This window comes from Typopeltis vanoorti, chromosome 1, assembly GCF_054136105.1.
Source record: "Typopeltis vanoorti isolate ZY-2024b chromosome 1, IOZ_Tvanoo_1.0, whole genome shotgun sequence".
NCBI lineage: Eukaryota > Metazoa > Arthropoda > Arachnida > Uropygi > Thelyphonidae > Typopeltis > Typopeltis vanoorti.
The window spans coordinates 48,259,291-48,284,454 of record NC_143549.1 but is presented as its reverse complement, the minus strand read 5'-3'; the positions used below and the strand labels follow the sequence as shown (position 1 = coordinate 48,284,454).

At 36.2% G+C, this 25,164-nt stretch overlaps 1 protein-coding gene across 1 annotated transcript in view; it reads left to right on the top strand.

The window, feature by feature from the left end:
* Window positions 1–25,164, top strand: part of Dna2 (DNA replication helicase/nuclease 2) — a 310,882-nt gene that overhangs the window by 74,873 nt on the left and 210,845 nt on the right. The window contains exon 6 of the mRNA XM_090416054.1: window positions 7,164–7,249. Coding sequence (XP_090272180.1) covers window positions 7,164–7,249 — 86 coding nt within the window. The remainder of the gene's footprint in view (window positions 1–7,163; window positions 7,250–25,164) is intronic.

Below are 25,164 nucleotides of genomic sequence, written 5' to 3'. Positions count from 1 at the left end.
TAAGCTTGAAGAAAATTAGAGGCATGAACAGGTGGCATCCTTGACAGAACGATATTAAAATGAAAAATATAAAATCTCTTGATGTTATTAATATATAGAAGCTCACTTAGAATAGAACACCAAAAAAACTAAAAATACATTTAAACATAAGAGCTTATCAAATCAGAGATCTGAAAAATAGACTAATTTAAAAAAAAAAAAAGTTGATCAAAAAAATAATCAGAAATCTTAACTGTTTTCGATTGTCATAATACCTCCATATTCCACGAGGCCAGAGAATTGTGATGAATACATAAGAGTTCTATAGCTCACTTAGAATCGGCAACAGCATTTGGAAAGAGCTGATTGACATTCTGTCTAGGATGGGAAGATTATTGGTAGTTTTCAATTGAGGATGAGTTACTAGTCACATATGGAGGCAGACGTATGGTGTTTTCTCCTATGATTTTTTTGTTCCCCACAAGACAGAAAAACCAGCCAAGAATATTATTATTATTACAGACTACTCCAAGGACTCCTTAGACTCAGTGAGGGGAGGACTTAAACATCATGTCAAGAACTATTCAACATTTGCTCAGTATCTATCATGCTTTGCTTTGAACTCATTCACAGTCATGGTATCCATAACAGACATTATTATTATTATTACTTGACACCTCCAGAGGTTCCAAGGACTCATTGTAGGAGTGCAATCTACTCCACTTTGCCAAATACATCTCACCCTCTCCACTACTGTTTAATTTTCCAACTACAACACTACTACCATCAATGGCATCTATCAGCCATCATCATCATCACCAACCGTACTACCACCATATGAGATCAGCCAACTCACTTTCAACTGAAAAGGGACATATAAGAATTCCCCTTGTCACGACAAGAATCGAACCCAGGTCTTTTCCAGTCGAAGGGCACAATGTTCTTCCAATTGCGCTACGAAATAGGGATGGCCCCTATTTCTCCCACCACCTTTCTGAAAAATTTCTTCTGAATTAATCTTGTAAAAATCCCTCAGTAATTTGTATATCTCAATCATATCACTCCTTTACTGCACACATCAACCAGTTTCTGTAACCCACAAATCTTCAACCTGTTCTTGTAAGGTTCATTCCATAGACCTGCTAGAGGAGCCAGAGGTGAGTGACCATCTTGGTCACTCACCTCTGGCTCCTCTCCACCTCCTACCCATCACCAAGAAATCCTGGTGCCCAGATCTGTGTGCAGTAGTGAAGATGGGGTCTTATGAAGGTTCGATAAAGAGGAACAATAACCTGCTTGTGTCTGCTCGTCAAAGTATTCTTCAGTAACCAAATAATCTGATTAGCTGATTTAGCCACTTTTGCAATGTACCTCCCCCCCTAACTTTAACTCCCTATCTACTAACACTCCCAAGTCTCTGTTTTCCTCAATTTCCTGGTGTACAGTTTCAGCAATGTGATATACAACTAGTAATCTTCTCACCCCGAAATGCATAACCTTGCACTTTTCCACATTAAACTGGCATCCATTCTCCTTAGCTCAGTCTGCCAATCTATCCAAATCATCCTACCAAATTTTGACATCTCTATTGCTTTACCCAACTTTGCATCATTCTCAAATAACTGAACAGTTCCTCTCAGATCCTTTCCTTCATCCTTAATGTACAAAATAAACAGTAGTGGTCCTACAGCAGAAGCCTATACCACGGCACTAGTCACAGGCCTTCTTTTGGATTCTACTCCTGAATAAACTACTCTCTGATATTTCTCCATCACCCATTCTCCTATCCATCTCACAATCCTATATTCATTCCCGTGTGCTACAATTTACTGATTAGAATTCCATGTGGTGTCCTGTCAAAGGCCTTTGCAAAGTCCAGCAGTATCACTATAAATCCATTACCTTTATCCAACTCAGATATCACTGTATTATAAAATGTGAGCAGGTTACTAATTCATGACCTACCCTTCACAAAACCATGCTTCTCCCATTCAGTATCCCATTTCCAGATATCCATTCCTGTATTTTGCTTGACCAAATTTCCAATACTTTGACAACAACTCCTGATATGCTGATCGGTCAGTAATTTGCTGCATCAGTCTTGGAGCCTCTATTATGCAGCCAAACTATTCCCCCCCTTCTTTCCACACCCCCTCAGGACTAACCTAGATCATCTGAGACTTAGATTAAATAATATGGTCAAGGGCACTGACAATTTCCTCACTGCTTCATGTAAAACTCAAGCTGGTATACCATCCAACCTAATAGCTGCAGTTACATTAAGGTTCTGTAATATGCTATGCACCTCCATTTTATTTACCTCAGTTCCCACATAAGCCTTTGACTCTCTTGCAATATCACCACCTGGATGTTGATAGTGGTCATGACCATGGCAATATGGTCATATTCGTTATAGACAAATTCTCATATGCAATTACTAAATCGATCACTCTTGAACCCCTAGTATATGCTGTCTCAGGTAATTGACCCTTAGTAGCTGCATAAATCCATTTCTTTCCTACCATGTGTTCTGTCCTCCTTCCAATCTATGTTCTCATAGTTGAAATCCCCCCCCCCATAATAATTACCTGTCCTACACTCATTGAATCTATTTGCTGATGCATGCTATCTGCATCATCTTTTCCCTTCTCCTAGTCTATGGCAGCATCCAGCTGTATACTTTGTTTTGCTAGCCTCTATCTCACACCTAAGATGTGCTATTTTTGCTGGCCTGCAGTTGAACTCTACTCGCTTTGGTTGCTGTTTATCGGCTGTCATCAATAACACCCCCCCCCCATTCTTTTCTCTTTATCCTCCCTGAACACACTATACCTTCACATTCTATCCCACTAAGTATATCATCTTCTGTTAGCCATGTCTCACTAATGCCAATAACCTTAGACCAGGATGAACTAACCAATGCCAAAAATTCCTCCTGCTTGTTCTGAATTCTCTCAGCATTAGCGTACATAAAGTGCAAAAACCTCTTAGTTCTACCACTATCCTGATTCTTTATACTGACTTGCCATATTATACACATTCTTACATTCAACAGCTTCACTGATGTCTGCATATCCACTCAACAACAACTCCCCACTGCTCTGAAAGCTCTAGTTTCCCTGATTCTGCACATCCACTTTCACTTCATTCAGCAATACTTTTTCCAGTCTCTGAACACCAAATCCATTCAGATGCAAACCATCCTTCTGTATAAGTCCTTTTGCCTGTCAAACTCACTCCACACCATTCCTCCTGCATAACCTACACATTGAGTCATTCGCTATTATGGCCCTCCTGCTCACCTCTACTCTGTCATACCATAGCAACAGACTCAGTATATTAGCTCTTTTAATCTTTTCTTTTGCCTTTTCCAGTAATTCTTTCATGTCTTCTCCCATGCCATACTTTTTTCCCTTCAAATCATTCGTTCCAGCCAATACAATCATTTCTTTCACCCTACCCTATCCTTTAGTGCTTTAATAGCCTCACTAATATCATTCATTTTCACACCCAGAAAGCACAATTTCTTGTCGATCTCATCTTTTATGATTGAATTGCCATACAAGACTTGCTCCTTAATTTTTTTTCTCTCTCTTGGTCAAGCCTTCATTTCTCTTATCTCACACTTCTGTCTGTTATCAGTTGACTCACTCACTAGATGTTTCTACATTTGCTCCATGTAACCAAGGCTCTACATCATGGATGGCCAGGTTTCCTATGCCCGAGAGCTACATAGGACATTCTGCAGATTTTTGTGAGCTGCAAAATATTTTCTGAAAATTTTAATAATTAATAACATATACAGATGTATATAATTATGCTAGCATTATTAAATTGTTTAATTACCACTCATAGAAAGCTTAGGCTGGGTCTTCATTTTTGCTATTAATGCATTTAAAATCTTACTGATGTGATTTTAAGATGGTATAAAGAACCTCATTCAGCTGTTTATGAGGGCACAAAATATCACACTCACAATATATTGTCAGTTCAAAGTTTCCTGATTTTTTTATATTTGTTTATATTATATGAAAAATATATATGTATCATGAATTTTTGTCTTTTATGATAAAGACACATAACACTAAAATTACCTCAATTAAATTAAATTAAAATAAATAAAAATTAAATACAGATGTAAACATTCTGTATTTAATAACCCAATCATTAATGGCTACCCTGAGCCTGATGAGATCCTAATTTTTCAATATCAGGTTCAATGTTTGACAAACGAATCTCAAGTCTCCTCTTTCACTAATTTGCAGTCTATTTCACTGCTCAGCTAACAATCGCAACATGATGCTGAATCCTTTCTCGACCAAGTATGAAGAAGGAAAAGCAATGAGCAGTAATTTTATTTCTTTGCCAAAGCTGAGGATACTTGCATTGCATGTTTGGCCAGAATTTCATACCCACACTGAAATTGTACTTGAGCTTCATAATCATTTTTAAGTCTATAAATTCTTCGCACAAATTTGGATGAACAGAAGTGGCTACTGCCCAGGTTAAGAACCACTGGTGTGGATGATGCGGTTCGCTGTAGTTACTGGAATGAGTGGGAAGATGGAGAGTTATAGAGTAGGTGCCCTCCCTTGATGAGTCTTTGGACTCCCTGGAGGTGTCACGTAATAATAATAATATGTTTTAAGCCTTCCTGGTTGGTTGAGTGGTTAACATATCCACTCTCCAGCCAAAAGGCTGTGGGTTCGAATCCTGTTGTGAGCATTGATGTTTGTGGTTGAAAATAGTGGTGGGCAGTGGATGGCATCGGTGTAGATGATGACGGTTGTTGCAGTTCGTTGTAGTTGGCAGATTGAGTGGTGGAGATATTTAGTCTTTGGACTCTCTGGAGGTGTCACGTAATAATAATAATAATAATGATAATAAATAGCCAACACTCTAAAATCCACTTCACAGTAGAACAGGAAGCTAATGACTGTCTGCAATCACACAGTTTACAGATGGTTCATTACCTTTTTCTGTTTGTAGAAAATCCACACATACAGGGAGATATTTGCACAAACAGTCACACCATCATCCTGCTCAGTAGTACGATATCCTAAAAACACTATAACTCGCAGAGCTAGAGCTATTTGTTTCAGTGGCAATGCTCTTACTTCTGATGTCACTCATGTCACACCTTTTTTAGCCAATGGCTATAATCTCCATAGGGCAGAAAAAATACTAAATACTCCTCATAAATCCCCTCCATTGCCTACCATACAAGACCACACAAAAACTGTTACCATCCCATACATTCAATGCCTGTAAAGGTATCTAGAGCTCAATAAATATCAGCTATGCACCATATTTAAACCTTATGTCAAATTGGCAACTCTCATCTGTTCACTTAAGGACAAACGCTCTTCTTTATCACATCCAAGAGTTTATGAAGTGCCCTTTTCTTGTGACCAGGCTTGCTATGGACAGACAGGAAGAACTGTTGACATCCACCTTAATATTTGTTTTCTCTCTTTTTCCAACATAGATGGTGCCTAATTATGATTTTAGTTCCTTGTGTTTCCATTACATTTTTTTAACATAGTCCCACTGTTATATACCAAATTGTTGTTTCGAGTACTGTTACAAAATGTTTTTGTGCTCTGAAGATACTAGATATAATATCAGCAAATAAGTTTATAAATATCATTTTGTGTTGTTATCAATACTGTGAAAATAAATAACGTACTCTGAACACATAAGCCTTTCCACACATTTGCATCAAACACTCTTGCAAACTGTGATCAGCCACTGCTAATATACATGATTGTGTTTATGTTTAACTGATTTAGCCTCGACTTATGCCTCTTCAACTTGAATCAGTTCACTGCTGAATGAAGTTCTCCCTCAATTTTCTCCATTCAATTCTATTTTAGCTTTTCTCATTCATTGCATTTCAGCAATACTAACAATTTCATCTTACTATGTCTTCTTTGGTCTTCCCCTTTGTCTACTGCCATCCATAGGTCTCCATTCTGTCAATTATTTGTCATTTTGCATTGTTATATCTTGCAATGTGTCCTCCCATCTCTGTTTTAAATATATAAATGTTACTGATGATGTCCAGAACACCTGTTCTTGAATCTTATCATATGGGATGGTATTATATCCTAAAGTGTCCTACTGAGCATATTCTTTCCATTCTTCTCTTGATAATTTTCAGTTTGTAAATCATATTTTGAGTTAAGTTACAGGTTTCACTGTCATATGTAATTACAGGTAAGACATACTGGTCGAAAGCTTAAAGTTTGCACTTTGAGAATATCACCTTTTAAAATATCTTTCATCCTCGAAAGAGCTATCTAATCTAGATGTATTCTTTTCATTTCTACTCTTTGTCTCTCTTTAATTTTTATTATTTGTCTTAGATAAACATATGAATCTATCCTCTCCACTTCTCTATCTTTCAGTATAATTCTCTCTTGATGTTAAATTGTCATTTTCATCATTATTTTTGTTTTTTTTAAATTCATTTTCAACCCAATTTGACTGGACACTTGAACTGATTTTCTTAATTTTATTTCTAGGTCTTATACCAAGAGAACTATATCATCACAGATGAGTTTCAGAATTTCTGTTAATTTTAATTCCTCAATTCTATCATATCAATTCATGAAAAACTTCTAAGGCAGATATTGTACCTTCTTGTCTTTTATTTATTGGAAAATTTTCACATTTCTTATGAGTTTAATAGCAGAGCATGACTATATATATTTAAAGGTTTCTATGTCTTCTATTCCCAATTTTAACAGTGATTACTCTGATAGCTGAATTTTGATTGAGTCAAATTATTTTTGTTCACAAAGGCTAAACAGAGTTTTTTTTTTGTCCATTTCATTCAGTTCATTCATTCATTATATATTTGCTCATTATATTTGTTTGTCTTTTCTATAATTTACCTAAGACTATGGATATGACCATTAGTACTGTAATTGCATCTAAACCTTACCTGCTCATCTCATTGCATGCACTTGATATTCTGTTATTTCTTACTTTTGTGAACATTTGTATACTGCTGATAATAAACTAATGATCCTGTAATTTTTATTATTCTTGTTTCACTGTTTTTTTTGTAAATGTTAAGCATAATTTAGCACAATTGTATCTAATGTGTTATAATATGCATTTTGTATTTAAATTTTTTTGCTATTGCAACAGTTGATAACTGATTATTCTGTATATAGGTGGTCCAACAAAAACTTAAAACTGAAGATCAGATTCTGTCTATTTTAGAAAGTCTTATGAAGAGAAGTGATAATATATTGGCAATGTAAGTCACTTTTTTGTATTAGTTTTCCTTCATGGCATTACTGAGACAAAGATGACAAAAACAGCTCAGATCTTGCTAAATAATAATTATAAAATGTTATATTTGGAAAATTAAGGAAAGGAAGGAGTTGTGATATCATTCAACAACAAATACTAAACTGCTTGATTTGAAGGCATTTTCAAGTAGTTGTGTATTAAACTTCAAAATGGGGAAAATAGACAGTGAAACTTATTTGTGCCTAAGGTCCCACAAAAGACTCTTCTAAGGAAGAAGTGGAGGAGTTTTTTTGAATCATTATGTCATGTTTATGTCAGCTGCCTATTCTTAGAACAGGCAGCTGACATAAACAAAATGGAAAAAGTGCTCCTTTTCAACAGCAAAATAAGAAATGAATCTCACCAGGCATCTAGGAAAATTTGAGGAAAAGGGCAAAGCTAATAACAATGGTAGATATTTTTGCCAGATTTCCACTCAGGATATGGACTTGTCATTACTAAAACTGTGTTCCAACATAAAAATTTGCAGAAGTTTATGTGGAAAGAAATAAGAAAAGCTTCATTACTATATCATTGTTGATAATGACATCTTCATGTTGATTCAGGATACAAGAGTGTTAAGAGTAATTAAAATTGGTTCAAACCAATTTTAACTTATGGATCTGAGAACTGGGTTAGAAATAAATCACTTGACGAAAGACTAAAGACCACAGATATGAGAAATATTAGAGGCATGAACTGATGGCATCAGTGGCAATATCGTATTAAAAACAAGGATATTAGGAAGAACTTAACATTATTAGCACCCAGGATTGTGTTAGCAGAGCTAATCTCAAGTGGTATGGTTCACTTTAATTTACCTTTACAGAATGTAAAGGAAAGATTAGCAAAACAAGTATTCTCTGCCAGGTTGGAAGGAAAAAGACCAAGATATAGGTTGATTGATATAGTAAAAAGTGCCTTAGAAGATAGAAATATAAGATCTGATAGTCGTGCGGTTAGCCTAGTGGCTATGCACTTCACAACCTTATACCTGGGAAAGGAGTGTCCTGGGTTCGATTGCCGTCACTGACATGAGGAACTTAAGGATCCTTCTCAGACATAGTCAAGTTAGCTGGTCTTTGGGCATGGACAGCAAGGATTTTCTCCCCAGTATATTTGGGATTTTCCTCCCACAAGCAGGCAAACTAGCCCTGTGAACACATGCAGCTACAACCATAGAATAAAGCCAGAGGCATAGGACTAGTCACCTTATCCTCAGGACGGATACAACTTAGAAGGGCTTAAGATAGCTCTGTAACAGCCCAGTAGGCCTAATATAGAAGGGAGGAGAAGGAGAAGAAGAAGATATAACTAAGATATTTAACTTAGCTCTTTACTTTATTCAGATGATGTTGTAGTCCTGAACATATCAGTGCAAGTCCCCAGGGTTCTCCAACTAAATTGAATTATAGCTGTAACAAATTTTGTGTGAAAATCATGAATAAATAGACCAATTCTATAAAAATTTGCAGGAACATAGATAACTTCATTCTCAATGGAGAATGTGTATAACAAGTAAAACACTTCAGCTATTTAAGCACAGTTTTTACAGAAGATGACAAATTAAATTTGAGAATAAACATCAGATTAAGTAAAGTTGTTATGGTGGGGGTGACAATTGACTAAATTTGTATGAAATAAGAGAGATATTAGCAAAACACCAAACTAGCAGTATACAAGACAGTGTTTTAACCAGCTTTAATTCATGGATTTGAGATTTGAGTTAGAAATAAAGCTTGATCAAAGACTAGAGACCACAGATATGTGAATTTTGAAAAAAATTAAGGGAGTGAAGATCACATCTATGACAGAATCATATTAAAAATGAAGATATTAGAAAGGAACTTGCCTCTGTTATCATTCAAGAATCTATGAGCAGAGCTAATCTAAAGTGGTCTTGCACTTAAAATGGGAAGTCAGAGGAATACCAAGGTCTAGTTGGATTGATTCTGTCAGAAGTGCCTTAAAAACACAAAATTTGGATACAACAGTATTGGACTGCTGACAAGTAATAGAGGAAATTTTTGGATAGGAGATTAATATTAGTGTAAAGAGCCTCTGTAGCTCAGTTGGTATAGATGAAGCCCTTTAGTCAGAAAGATCTGGATTTGATTCCTGTCCATGACATGAGGAACTTTTATCTCATCTCTTTCAACTAAAGGTGAGTTACACAGTCTCATATGAAGGTAGAGGGTTTCATCCTGAAAGTCAGGTTTTTTTCATCCCTCAGAACAGGCAAACTGTCCCGTGAACAAAAAGATCTACAGCCATGCATACTTACAATAATGTGGAAGAGATAGGGTCCTTGCTACATTATCCTTACACCCATAATCAACTTCTTGGACGGAGGCAACACATGATGATGGTTAATGCAAACTTAATGATGCAGTGCTGTCATAAGTAACCTGAACACCCCTTTAAGGTATATATCAAGAAATTGATAATGATGATGGATCTGGAACAGACATATGACAAGGTGCCAACAGAAAAGCTGTTCAGGATGCTACAGCATTTAGTGTAAATGAGACATTATGTTGGGCAATACATATTTTATATTTGAATTGTAAGTCATGAGTTGGAATTAAGATACAGGAAGATAATTTGAGGTTAAATGAGGTGTGAGACAAGGCTGCACATTATCTCTATTCTTATTCATCATCATTATGGTGGATCACATTAGAAGGAAAGTAGTAGTATTAAACCTGACATCAAAATTGGAGATGTTAATCTCAGCACTTCCTTTGCAGATGACATTATACTCCTAAATAAATTCAGTGCAAGACTACAATATTTCCTGACTAAACTGAATAACTGCCATATTCAGTATGAAAATCAGCAGTGAAAAGACAACTATGAAAATAGACTAGAACATTGAAAACATCATCTGCTCCTGAATGGAAAACCTATAGAATAATTAAAGCATTTCAAGTATTTAGACACAACTTCTAGTGAAGATGGCAAATTAGGTATGGAAACAGACTACAGAATAACCAAAGGGGAGTCAATGGAATAAATTTATATGGAATCAGAAATTGGTCAAAGCACTAAACTAACTATGTATAAGAGCGTTCAAACCAATTTTAATTTATAGATGTGAATGTTGATTTAGAAATAAAACACTTGATCAAAGCCTAAGGCCTCATTCTTAGAAAGATTATGGGTGTGAACAAATGGCATCATTTATTATTATTATTATTATTATTATTATTAGCAAACTGGAATGTAAGAGGAATAGCATATAAAGAAATAGAATTAGACCAGTTATTAAATGAAAGAAATTTTAAATAGCAGTAATCACTGAAACAAAAAAGAAATTAAAAGGGACTATGAGAACTGAAAATTTTAATTTGATATACAGTGGAGTCGACAGAGACCAAAGAGCACAAGCAGGAGTCATGATTCATAACTCCTTTCAAAACAGTTAAAACGTTATAAATTATGGAATGAAAGAATAATAGAAGCTAGAATAAAAATAGATAGAGGCTATTTAACAATAATTGGTTTATATGCCCCAGAAGAGACCTCAATAAAGGTCAAAACTAATCTGGATAGTGGTGGCCCTTCCGTAAATGCATAACATTATACATATCCACAAGGAGATGTGTTTTGCATTGTGGGAGATACCGAGATAGGAGTATTGATAGCTTGCTCCACCTTTGCAAGGAGTTGCCCGGTGTTGTACCACTTTACCCCAGTCCTGAAGATATTTTCAGGCACAAACTTTGTTTGCACACACTTGGATAAAGGATTAAACTAAATTTATAATAATAATAATAATATAGGAATACATGGAGAACACACTCTAAACAGAAATGGTAAAAAATTGATTGACTTTGTATTTTATAATAACCTAAAAATATTGAATTCCTTCTATAAACATAAAGACATACATAAATATATTTGGGAGGCAAGAGGATGGAAATCAATATTAGATTACTTCATATTAAATGAAAAGACATCAAAATTTTTACTAGATGTTAGAGTTCACGGAGGATATGAAATAAGCAGTGACCACTTCCTTGTTAAAATAAAATTAAGATTACCACCTAAATGTCTACAACAAGAACAGAAAGAAAAATGTAAACATTTGTTTATAAAACTAGACTATTGAATGACACAAATGTACAGTGGCTATATGAACAAAGAATTAATTGATGGAAAATAAAACAAAATAAAGAAATAGAATAGCTTAATATAAAAACAATACTAAATGCAGCAGCAAATGAAGGCTTAGGAAAGACCAAAAAATTCAATAAAAGAAAAAAACTGAAGATCTGGGATGATACAATCAAAGAAATAATCAAAAAGAAAAAAGAAGCCTATCACAAATGGTTAAGCAGTAAAAGATTAGGATGAAATAGAATATAAAAGAATAAGAGCCATAGCTAAAAAAGAAGTCAGAAAAAGACATAGAGAATCATGAAACAAATTTGTTTCTAATTTAGAACACGATTTATATAAAATAAGACCCAATGTATATAAGATTTTGAAACACTTGAATGCAGATACCAAAGAAAATATAAAATTAAATACTGAATTGAAATTACAAGAATTTATAAATTACTACAAAGAACTGTGGACAGACAAATATTTTAAAAAAGACAATTGGCAAACAATTAATGAAAAGGAAATAACTGAAGAAGAATTAGAAATCAGCCTGAAAGAAACAGGAAACGGAAAATCCCCTGGAGAAGATAAGCTAGGTTCAGAACTATATAAATATGCAGGAACAAGATTCAAAGAAAGACTCTTATTATTTTTAAATAAAATTTACTCAACTGGTATCCCCCAATAGAATGGAAAAAAGCAATTGTGATTCCTATCTTTAAGAAAGGTAATAGAGATGACACTAAAAACTATAGAGGTATCAGTATACTAAATTCCTGTTACAAAATATATAGCAGAATCCTAAATAACAAACTAATGAAATATTCTGAAAACTTTATTCTAGAAGTACAGAATGGATTTAGAGAAGGACGATCATGTATAGACCCGGCCTTTTGCCTAAAATTAATAATAGAGAAAAGAAGAGGATATAATTTAGAAACACATATTGCATTTATTGACTTTGAAAAAGCATTTGACAAAGTTAAAAGAAACATATTATTTAATATATTAAAAGAAAGACAAATACCAAATAATATCCTAAAAGCTATCACAAGTATATATGAAAATAATCAAATACAAATAAGATTAAATCATGAGCTATCATATCTGAGAGAGATAAACCAAGGGGTCCGACAAGGATGACCCCTCTCAGCAACTCTTTTTAATATCTACTTAAATTAAATAATAATAAAATGGAATAAAAATTTACATCAAGGAATTAAACTTTCTCCTAAAGTTAACTTAAACACTCTCCTCTTTGCCGACGACCAAATAATAATTACAAATTCTGAAGATAACTTACAGAAAGCTATTTTAGATCTAAATGAGATAGCCAAAGATTATGGTATGATAATATCAATGGAAAAATCAAAAACTATGGCCTTTAAAGGACAAGATCCAGCAAGAACTAAAATAGTAATAGATAACAAGATCCTAGAACAGGTGAATTCATTTAACTACCTAAGATGTACGATCACATATGAAAATGACAAAGATATAAATATTATTATTATTATTATTAAACAAGACCTCTACATGAAAGAGGAGGTCTTGTCATGTAGTACTATCATATCCTGTACACCCCTTGTGGGTACATGGCAGGAATTTGATGATGATGATGATGAACAAGACCTCATGGAGTCAAAGACTCATCTGGGAGGTCCTTTTATCACACACACATCTCATCATACCATGTCTTAAACACACTCAAACTCCTTGCAGACACCACACTCTCAGGCAAGGTATTTCAATCATTCACAGCTCTGCACGAAAAAAACCTGCCTCTCACTCCTCTACTTACACCCTTTTTATACAGTTTGCAGGCATGACCTCTGGTTCTCCCCTGATCTCCCACTATTCTCTGTAGAACTTCTCCACCATTGATCTTATAACAACCCCTTACCAACTTGTAGATCTCTATCATATCTCTCCTCGTCCTTCTCTCCACTAGACTCTGCAAATTACATCTTCTCAATCATTCCTCATACTCAACATTCCAGAGGTCAGAAACTACCTTAGTCAGTCGCCTTTGGACCCTTTCCAACATCTCTTCATCCTTCTGAAAACCCGGTGACCAAATCTGGGCACAATAGTCCATGTGTAGCCTAATCAAAGCCTTATACAATGGAACAAGAATCTCCCTACTTCTACACGTCAGTGTCCTCCGCATCATTCCCAGAAGTCTTTGTGTTGTCTTCACAATTTTGACGATGTGCCCCTAAACTTTAGATCCTTATCCACTATCACCCCCAGATCTCTTATTTCCTCTACTTCCAACATTATATTCTCACCAAGCATAAATTCTGCATCCCATCTTTGTTTTCCAAATTTTAAAACCTTACATTTTGCAACATTGAACTCACATCCCCATTTGCTTGCCCAATCACTCAATTTATTCAAGTCTTCTTGCAAGGCCACAACATCTTTACTACTCTTTATAGTTCGTCCCAACTTTGCATCATCTGCAAACAACTTAATATCTCCATCCAAATCTTTGCCAATATCATTAATATACAAGTTAAATAGTAATGGCCCTAAAACAGATCCCTGAGGCACTCCACTAGTGACTTTCCTTTTCCTGGATATCGCACCCCCATACACAACTTGTTGATACCTATCAGATAGCCAGTCTCCAATCCAATGCACTAATCTAATATCCAACCCCATCTGCTCTAGTTTGACTGTCAACTTATCATGAGGTACTCTATCAAAAGCTTTTGCAAAATCCAAGTATATTACTGTGTTATCCTTCTCCTCTGTCCAAGGAAGCAGTTACTTTATTGTAATAACTAAGTAGATTACTAAAACTTGACCTCCCTTTAGCAAATCCATGCTGTCCATCCAAGATTATACCATTGTTGTCAACCCAACTCTGGATCCTAGTTCTCACAAGCTTCTCCAACAACTTAACCACATCACCTGACACAGAGATAGGCCTATAGTTTGATGCTTGAGTTCGATCACCTCCTTTATGAAGTGGCACAATCTTGCTCTCCTTCCACTCTTTAGGAACTTGACCAAGTGCAAGACTAGTGATAAAAAAATATGTCAAGGCAGGTGTCAACTCTCTGGCACATTCCTTCAGAATACGCAGTGATATATTATCAAGTCCCACAGCCTTATTTATATCTAGTTTACTCAACTCCCCAAACACCTCTTGCTCACTTACAGTCAGTCTATCCTCCCCAACATCAACTGCTCTCAATCTCTCCATGAAGTCACATTCACAAGATCGAAAGATCTTTATGAACTGCTCATTAAGTATCTCCACCACACATTCTGCATCAGCTGTCTTTATACCATTTCCTCCAATCACTGTCATCCTTCCATAATCATTCTTTCTTTTGCTAGCTACATATCGAAAGAACTCCTTAGGATTCTTTTTGGCTTCATTAGCTAACTGCTGTTCATACCTCTCTCTCTTTAGCTACTCTCACCAACCAAGTCACCCTCCTTGCCTGGTCTTTGTAGACCTCATGAAATTGGTTACTTCCACTTCTCTTATGCTGCCTCCACAATGTCCTTTTTTTCTATATCGCATGCTTAATCTCTTTATTTATGCATCTCACACCTACCTTATTTAACCTTCTCACCCGTAGTATACATTTAGACATTGCATCTACTAAATAGTTTTTGAAAATCCCCCAAGCTGCATTGATCTCTTTTCCAGCTAACTCCTCATTCCATGCTACACCTGCAAGCTGTCTCCTGAGCTCTTCATAATCACCCCCACCCCCTTGAATTTCACATATATCCTTTTTTCACAGGGGTCCTTGCACTGCTGGCAACCGCCCAGGTAATCACCTCATGGTCACTTTCACCAATTGGTGGATGATTTGACACCTCATTTATAATTACATCCTCCGATGAGATGACCAAATCCAAGACCCTTAATCCTCGTGTGCCCTCTGTTACATACTGTCTGAGGTAGTTATCCCTTAAAAACTCAAGAAGCTCATTTTCTTTACTTCCAGTTGCTATCTCTTCATTCCAGTCTATATTGCCATAATTAAAATCACCCATAATGATCACCCTCTTCTTATTTGCTTGGTTATTTGACTATACATTTCACTATCACCATCATCCACATTACCAGGTCTATAACAACATCCCACCAAGTATTTGATTCTATTCACCTCTATCTCACACCATACTGCCTCAAAACCACTGGCCCTACTTCCCTCTTGCATCTCTACCTTATATGGACATAACTCTTTCTCTATCATCAATAGCGCTCCCCCTCCCTTTTTATCCCTTCTATCCTCACGAAACACATCATACCTTTCCATCTCTATTCCTGTCAGGATGTCGTCCTCATCTAACCATGTCTCACTTATTCCGACAATCTTTGGGTGCACAGATGCAATTAGTGCAACCATTTCATCCGCCCTGTTTCTTATACTTCTAGCATTGGTATACAAACACAACAGCTCCTTTCTGGATCTACAGCTAATTCCACTGATACCACTCACTCGATGTGATCTCTCCATGCTGGACTGGTGCCATTTCCCTTTCTGCTTCTTCATTTCAGAACCCTTTGCATTTCCATCTGTTTCCTCTTGATCCCTGGTCATCCCATTTCTTTCCTGCCTACACATGCTCTCACCTCCTCTTGGAGCATCCACCTTTCTCGTGCTGTGTACCCCTGTCCACCCTGAGCCTCCCTGTTTCCTTGCTCCTCTTGCACACCCATTCTCTCATTTTCTATACTCATACCACTCACTTCCCCATTCATTTCCACTTCTTCAATCTCTCCTGTCTTACTCTCCTGCTCTTCCACATCACTCCCCTCTCGATCTGATTTATTCTCTCTATTCACTTCTCTACCTTCCAGCAGCAGTCTCTCCAAGCGACTCACACCATAACCACTCAAATGCAGTCCATCGCTCCCATACAGCTCACTTCGTCCCTCAAACTCATTCCACACATTAACAAACTGTACTCCCATCTCCTCACACATTTCAGCCAGAATATCATTCATAATCCTTGCTCTCTGCCTCATTTCACCACAATCATACCTAGGCAACACACTGACTACCCTTCCTGTCACACTATTCTCTTTTACCTTTCCAAGCAGTCTCCTGACATTCATTTTGACATGCTCTTTGTTCACTCTCAAATCATTTGTACCAATTAATACAATTAACTCTTTTGCTCGCTCCCACCTCATATCCAATGCCCCAATCACTCTACTCATTTTACCACCTGGAAAACATACCTTGTGCATTTTATCCTCTAGCACACCTTTAATAATGGAGTCGCCCTACAACGCCACTCGCTCATCTTTCATTAACTCTTTCATGCCATCATGATTTTTTTTAATAGTTTTGACCTAAAATCTCTTAATTTCATTCCGCATCCATTTCATTTCTTGCCTCATCCAATCCAGTTCAACTTCTGAATCTCGCAATACATTCTCTCTATCATCAAATCTTTCTAACTTTCTAACTCTAGACTCCCTCTTCTCACTTTCCCTCTCATTCATCCTTGTTTGTTTCCGTACTTTCGGTCCAACTTTCACTATCGTTCTTCTCACTTTCACTCTCATTTATCTTTCTTTGTTTCCGTACTTTCGCTATCATTCTTCTCACTTTTACTGTCATTCATCTTTCTTTGTTTCAGTACTTTCGGTCCAACATGCGTCCAACTTTCGCCATCATTTATTCTTTCGATTCTTTTCACTTGCGATTTCTGCATCACGCCATTTCTACTTTCATTCGTTCTCTCCATTTCGTTTCTTTACACCTCACTTTCGTCCCTTTTAACATCCGTTACGGTTTTCAAATCGCTCTCTTTCTTTTTTCCTGATTTTTTAACATTTTTTCGCCTGTCTTTCTCACCATCCTTCTCTTTCAAACGTGCACTTGCGACACAATTGGTACTAACACTTTCTGTCATCAGTTTTTTCATATTTGTATTCATCAGTTCCTCGTTCAGGTCACACTTCACACACATACCCTTCTTCCATCTGCACTAAACATCCACAAATCATTTATGTAATCGAAGGAATACATATAACAGACCTCACACTTAACGGAATGACTGAAATCTAAATTAAAATCATGGAATGACAATGCTGTCGCCATTTTTTTTTTTTTTTTTTTTTTTTTTTTTTTTTTTCTCTGCAGGTTACTAGGTCTAATAATAATGATTTTGTAATTTAGTTTAGGCAAGAAAAATCACCCACACTAATAATACCGGTAGCGTACAACGTTTACAGCCGCTCTTACTCAAACAATTACGCATATATACTTAATTATTACTACTACTACAACTCCTTGGCATTACAGTCCATTTAGGACCTGGGCCTGTCTCAGGATAGCCTTCCATTCTTCATGATTCTGTGCTTTGCTCCTCCAGTTCTTTACTTTCATTTTCTTTAAATCATCCTCCACATCATCAAGCCATCTCCTTTTTGGTCGTCCTCTGGGCCTAGATCCACCTGGTCCAGACATGAAGACCTTTTTTACGGCTCTATCATCCCCCATTCGCTGAACATGTCCTAGCCATCTCAGTCTTCTCACCTTTATTTCAGTAATAATATCCACTTCATTGAATTTCTCCATTATTTCTTTGTTATTCCTCACTCTCCAAAGTCCATTCTCATTAATTGGGCCAAAGATCTTTCTTAATACCTTTCGTTCCCAAATTTGTAATCGGTTTTGATCTCTCTGAATCATTGTCCATGTTTCACAGCCGTACAAAAGCACAGGTTTGAGGATTACTTTATATAGCTGGATTTTACTTTTTATCGAAATCAAATTAGATTTTAATAATGGCTGAATACTATAATAAGTTCTATTTGCAGCAGCTATTCTATAGGTAATTTCAACTGACATATCATTACTTTGTTATTACTGAACCCAAATATTTGAACTGCTGGACTCGTTCAAAGATTTCTTCATCTACTGTGAAACTTTGGCTGTTTCCCAATTTTTGTTTATCCCTGGCAACAATTAAGCATTTTGCTTTAGTTTTGTTTGTTTGTATCCCATTTTCCTTATCTCCTCTCTCATTTGTCTATAACCTTCTCTAAGGCTTCTCTCAGTCCTTGCAATACAGTCCACATCATCCGCAAAAGCCAAAAGCTGTAGACTTCTATTCATAATAGTTCCTCCTCTGTTTATAATTACATTTCGTATTACCCTTTCAAGGCATAGGTTGAAAAGCATTGTTGATAGTTGATCTCCTTGTCGTAATCCTTTGGTAATCCTGAACTCAGGTGTGAGTTCGCCCTGTATTTGCACTCTACCCATGGTATTTCTGAGTGTCATTTTAACTAATCTTATCATTTTAGGTGGAATTTGGAATTCCTTCATGACTTTAAATAGCTTATCTCTATTGATGTTATCATAGGCTTGTTTAAAGTCCACAAACAAATGGTGCAGATTGATATTGAACTCATAGCATTTCTCCATTATTGTTCGTACTGTAAAGATCTGGTCGTACTGTAAAGATCTGGTAAAGCCACATTGGTAGTCACCCAGTGTTTTTTCTATAAAGGGTTCCAATCTAGTTGCCAGTACTCTTGCAAATATTTTGTAAATTACTGTTAACAGTGATATTCCTCTATAATTTTGGCACAGAGACTTGTCATTTTTCTTATGTATAGGAACGATAATAGCAGTGTCCCATTCAGTAGGCATAGATTCAGTTTCCCATACCTCTGACAAACACTTTTTGATTAATAGTGATTGCCCACCGTATTTTAATAGCTCGAGTGGTATTCCATCTTTACCAGGTGCTTTATTATTTTTCATTCTCTTTAGGGCTAATTCCACCTCGTTTAATTCTGGTGCTTCCTCTGTCTCAGCTTTTCCTATACTTGCCAGGGGTTCATTAAACTCGTCTTCTTCTGGAATGTTATTTTCCAAGCTTGTTTTGTCCTGAAGGAGATCTTCAAAATATTCTGCCCACCTTTTCAAAATGTCCTCCTTTCCACTGAGCAAGTTTCCTTCATGGTCTCTGCAGAAAGTTGTTCTGGGTTGAAATCTGCCTTTAATTTCCTTTATCTTATTATACATTTTGTTAATTTGTTCTGTATTCTTCAAAATCTCAATTTCATTTAGCCTTGCCTTTTCCCATTCATGTTTCTTTCTTCTACACATCTTTTTGGCTTGTTTTCGTTTTTCTCTATATTCATTCTCATTTGTTCGAGTTTTTCCTCCAAGCATCTTTAGACGAGCTGTATTTCTGTCTTCAACACACTTTCTACATTCCGAATCATACCATTCATTTCTTTTATCATTATTTCTGAATCCCAGGACTTCTTCAGCCACTTTAGTAATTTTATTCTTGATCCCTTCCCATTTTTTTATCTATTGTCATATTATTTATATGTTCATCCTCATTTTCTTCATTTATTTCTTCTCTCAATCTTTCAATATATTTTTGTCTGATTGTTCCATCTTTTAATTTTTGGACATCATATCTTGGTGTTCTCTTTCCTCTACCTATTTTATTTATTTTTATTCTTTGTTTATATTTAATTCTTAACAAGTAATGATCCACATCACAATCTGCTCCTCTGAAACTTCTTACATCAATGATATCTGTCGCATGTCTTCTATCGATCAGCACATGATCGATCTGATTTTCCGTTATTCCATCTGCCGATCTCCAGGTAACTTTATGTACTTTTTTATGTGGAAAACAGGTTGTACATATGATCATATTTTTGCTACTTGCAAAATCAATTAGTCTCGTCCCATTTTCATTACTTTCTTCATTTGCACTATCTCTTCCAATTGTTGGTCGAAAGGTCTCTTGCTTTCCTATTTTGGCATTCATGTTTCCTAGAACCTTTTTTACATCATGTTTTGTTACCTGATCATGTATCTTCTCCAATAATTCATAGAAATTTATCTTGTCTTCTTCTTCACAAGAGTCCTCAGTTGGTGCGTGTGCACATATAAGTGTAATATTGAATATCTTAAACTTTATTCTCAGTACACAAAGTCGTTCATTTACTGGTCTAAAATCAAGAACCAAGTGTTTCCATTTTTTATTAACCAAAAATGCGGTGCCAAAGGCTTTTTGATCTCCTCCACTGTAAAAAATAGTATCTGTTCTGGTATCAAATATGCCACTTCCTTTCCATCATCTCACCTCCTGCAATGCTGTTATCTGCACTCTATATCTCTGTAGTTCCTCACACACTCTCTTCAATGTTCCTGGTCTGTTCAGGCTCAAGACATTCCAGCTTCCAAACCAATATTCATAATCCTTTTTCTGTTGTCCCGCAAAGTCTGTCTGGCTAATTTTCCTTTTAACTTTCTTAACAAATGAGTTTTTACAGGACAGGGTTGTTAGCCCTGTGCCCAACCTTACAAGAAGGAACCCGGGTACTGGGTACCCATTTTAGTCGCCTTTTATGACATGTAGGGCTACATTGGGACTATTCTTTAACCCTGGTCACCAAACGGGGTATACTTAATTATTCCTAGTAAAACTTATATAGTAAAACAGGAGCTCTTCAAATCACATCTGCAGCACTTGGCTCACTAGCGCTCTCTCCCCCAAAAAATATAAATGTAAAAATTGCCAAGCTAAAAGTATACAATACATTAGCCCTACCAGTCTTAATGTATGGAAGCAAAATCTGGACAATAAAACAAAAAGACAAAGATTAACAACAGCAGAAATGAAGTTTATGAGAAAAACTGTAAAGACCCTATTTGATCACAAAAGAAACAAAGATATTATGAAAGAATTAAACCAAGAACCAGTAATAGAAAAAATTAAAAAATATAAACATAACTGGATGGAACACATTCAAAGAATGAAAACAGAAAGATTACCAAAACAAGCCTTAAAGTACAAGCCATTTAAAAAAAAGAAAACCAGGACATCCTCTTAAACGATTCAACAATGACTTCTAAGGCAGGCTGGAACAGGCTATGCTAGGCCTAAATCCTTGATACACATGATGATGATTATTATTATTATTAAGAGAGACCTCCAGGAAGTCAGAGGCTCATCGAGGGAGGCCACATACTACACACACCAGCTATCATACTTATTCTTGAATTCCTTCACGCTGCTTGCACTCACAACATCCAATGGCAATCCATTCCAATCATGCACCACCCTCTGAGAGAAAAATATGGCCCTTACACCCTTCTTGGCAGCCTTCATTCTCAGCTTCCAAGGATGCCCTCTTGTCCTTTCCCCACCATCCATAAATTGAAAAATCCCATCAATTGAAATCTTGTATGGACCTTTCAGCAGTTTGAAAGTCTGAATTATATCACCCCTCTTTCTCCTATTTGCTAGTGTCTGCAATCTACAAATTCTCAACCTGTCTTCATAATCAGTATTCCACAATCCTGATATAATTTTTAACACTCCCCTTTTGTACTCTCTCTCTCCAATATATCAGAATCACATCGGAAACCAGGAGACCAGACCTGCGCACAGTAGTCCAAGTGAGGTCTTATCAAAGCCTTGTAAAGAGGCAAAATAACATCCTTATCTTTACATGTGAACATTTGAGCATTGCAATTATCTTTTGAGTTGTATTTGCAATCTTTGCCACATGGCCCCTGAACTTCAGCTTCCTATCTATTAACACTCCAAGATCTCTAGCCTCATCAGTTTCTTCTAGCCTAATCCCACCAATATAATATGACATTGGATATCTAATCATGCTGAAGTGAATGACTTTACATTTACTGACATTGAACTGACACCCATTTTCCCATGCTCACAATTCCATCATCATCATTAAATTCCTGCCATGTATCCTCAAGGCGTGTACAGGATATGATAGTACTACATGAAAAATTTGCATCATTACTAATTTCCAATCTACAATTTTCCTCCAAATCGGTCTGTTACTTGTCAAGACTCCAACATTACCAGATCTTATATTTCTATCATCTAAGGCACTTTGTACCGTATCAATCCACCTATATCTTGGTCTTCCTCTGGGTCGTTTTCCTGCCAACTTGGCAGAGAACACTTGTTTTGCTAATCTTTCCAAGCCCATTCTGTTTAAGTGACGACACCACCTGAGATTAGCTCTGCTAACGCATTCCTGGATGCTGAAAATGTCAAGTTCTTTCCTAATATTCTCGTTTTTAATATGATATTGCCATTGATGCCATCTGTTCACGTCTCTAATCATTCTCAGGACTCTCATATCTGCAGTCTCTAGTCTTTGGTCAAGTGTTTTACTTCTGACCCAGCTCTCAGATCCATAAATTAAAATTGACTTCCTAGCATACCAGCTTTGTTGATTCTGTTGCCTATTTCCATATTTAATTTACCATCTTCACTAAAAATCGTGCCTAAGTAGCTGAAATCTTTTACTTGTTCCAGAGGTTCTCCATTCACAACACAGTTGATATTTTTAATGATTCTGCCTATTTTCATTGTCTTTGTCTTTTTATTGTTGAATTTCATACCATATCTATTACAACAGTTATTCAGTTTAGTCAGAGAATCTTGCAGATTTGTAGAGGATTTATTTAGAAGTATAACATCATACGCATAAAGCAAAGAGCTGACATTAACATCTCCAACTTTGATGTCCTGTTTAATACCACTTTCCTTCATAATGTGATCCATATAGATAATGAATAACAGAGGGGATAATGTACATCCTTGTCTCACACCAGATTTAACATTAAACCATCTTCCTGTACTTCTTTCAATTCTAACTTCTGACTTACAACTCAAATAAAGACTAAGTATTGCTTGATATAATGCCCCATTGACACCATATAACTGTGGCATATTGAATAGCTTCTCTTTTGGCACCTTGTCATATGCGTTTTCCAAATCGACAAAACTTAAATACAGATCTTTGTTATATTCCCATGATTTCTCCACTATTTGTTGTAAAGTGAAGATCTGATCCTGAACAGCCTCTATTTGACCAGAATCCAGCTTTTTCTTCAAAAAGCTTTTCTTCCACAATTCTTCTCAACCGTTTCTCAAGTATACTTGCATATATCTTACCAGGAACACTCAATAGGGATATACTCTGTAATTCTCACATTCAGTTTTATTTCCCTTTTTATATATAGGTACTATGAGAGCTCTACTCCAATCATCTGGAATCTGTCCCTCTGTCCAGGCATTCTGAACTATGCAGTGCAGCCACTGTAAGACTTTTATACCACCATACTTCAGCATTTCTGGTCGAATATCATCTATTCCTGCTGCCTTTCCACATTTCAAGCCTTTGATGGCTTTTTCTACTTCAAGTATGGATATGTATTCCTGGCTGCATGCCTGGTCAGTGTTTTTTATCACTGTGCTGTCATCACTGCTTGTTTCATTTAGCAAATTTTCAAAGTAATTACTCCATACTTCAAGTATATCTTTTTCTCCTGTTTTCATTTCACCTTTATCAGCTCTAACTCCTTTTACAGCACTCTTTCCTCCATTCCTGAGCATCTTCAACAACCGCCAGAACATTTTGCCACCTTCTTGATATTTATTTTCTATGTTCTTGCCAAAGTCCTCCCATGACTTTTGTTTAGCTAGTTTTACACACTGTTTAGCTTTCTTACATTTGTCTCTGTATTCTCTAAGAGCACAAGCTGACTTATTTGCCAGGAACTTTTTATATGCTTTCTTCTTTTCCTTCACTGCTTCTTTAACTTCCTGTCCACCGTAATAGAGTTCTAATTTTTCTATCCTTGCAGACAACTTCACTACATGCCTCTCTAGCTGGATCAATCAGGGTTTTCTTCAAGGCTTGCCACTGAATCTCCAAGGTTTGGTTCCTGTTCTCAAACTCTCATTTTTCCTTCAATAATCTTTATGTATTTTAGTGTACAGTTCACATCTGAGAGGTGTTCAACTTTTATTCGCTTTAAAACTTTCTTACATGTCATTCTTTTCAATATGAAATTCAATTTTATCCTGCCAAGACTAAATAGTGATCACTTCCAATTTCAAATCCTCTGTACACTCTGCTGTCCTGCACCAGGGAGAAAACATCACTATCAACAATAACATAGTCAATGAGACTTTTCTTATTCTTTGCCTCTTCTCTCCATGTGAATTTGTGCACATTTTTATGTTGGAACATGGTGTTAGTAATAACCAGTCCATGTCCTGAGCAGAAATCCAACAAGTATTTACCATTATTATTAGCTTTGCTCTTTTCTCCAAATTTTCTCAATGTCAGACATACATTTTTGTATGTCTGGCAATCACTTCCTACTCTGCTATTTAGATCTCCAACAAGGACCAACTTTTCCTTTTTCATTGTGTCAGTAGCTTTCTATAGAGCCTCAAAAAATTCCTCCACTTCTACCTTAGTAGAACCTTCTGTGGGACCATAGGCACAAATAAGTCTCATTGTCCAGTTCCCCATTCTTATATTTGCCCAAATCACTTTACTTGACACTGCCTACCATTCAAGAAGATGAGCCTTGTATTTTGTGTTGAATACTAAGGCTACTTCTTCTTTTCCTTGATCACAGTTCCAGCTAATTCAAATCATTCTGCAAGGACTGCATATCAGCAGCATTCATGATTATCTTGCCTATCTTTGCATCATCAGCAAATAACCGTATGTCGCTTGTCAAAATCCTTCCCAATATCATTAATGTATAGATTGAATAACAGTGGACCAAGCACTGATCCTTGTGGTACACCACTTGTTACTTTAAACCTTGCAGACTCAGATTCCCCATATACCACTTTTTGATATCTGTCAGTCAGCCATCCTCTTATCCATGCTAATGTTGTATAACGCAAACCCATTTTCTCCAATTTATGCAGCAGTCTGTCATGTTGTATTCTGTCAAA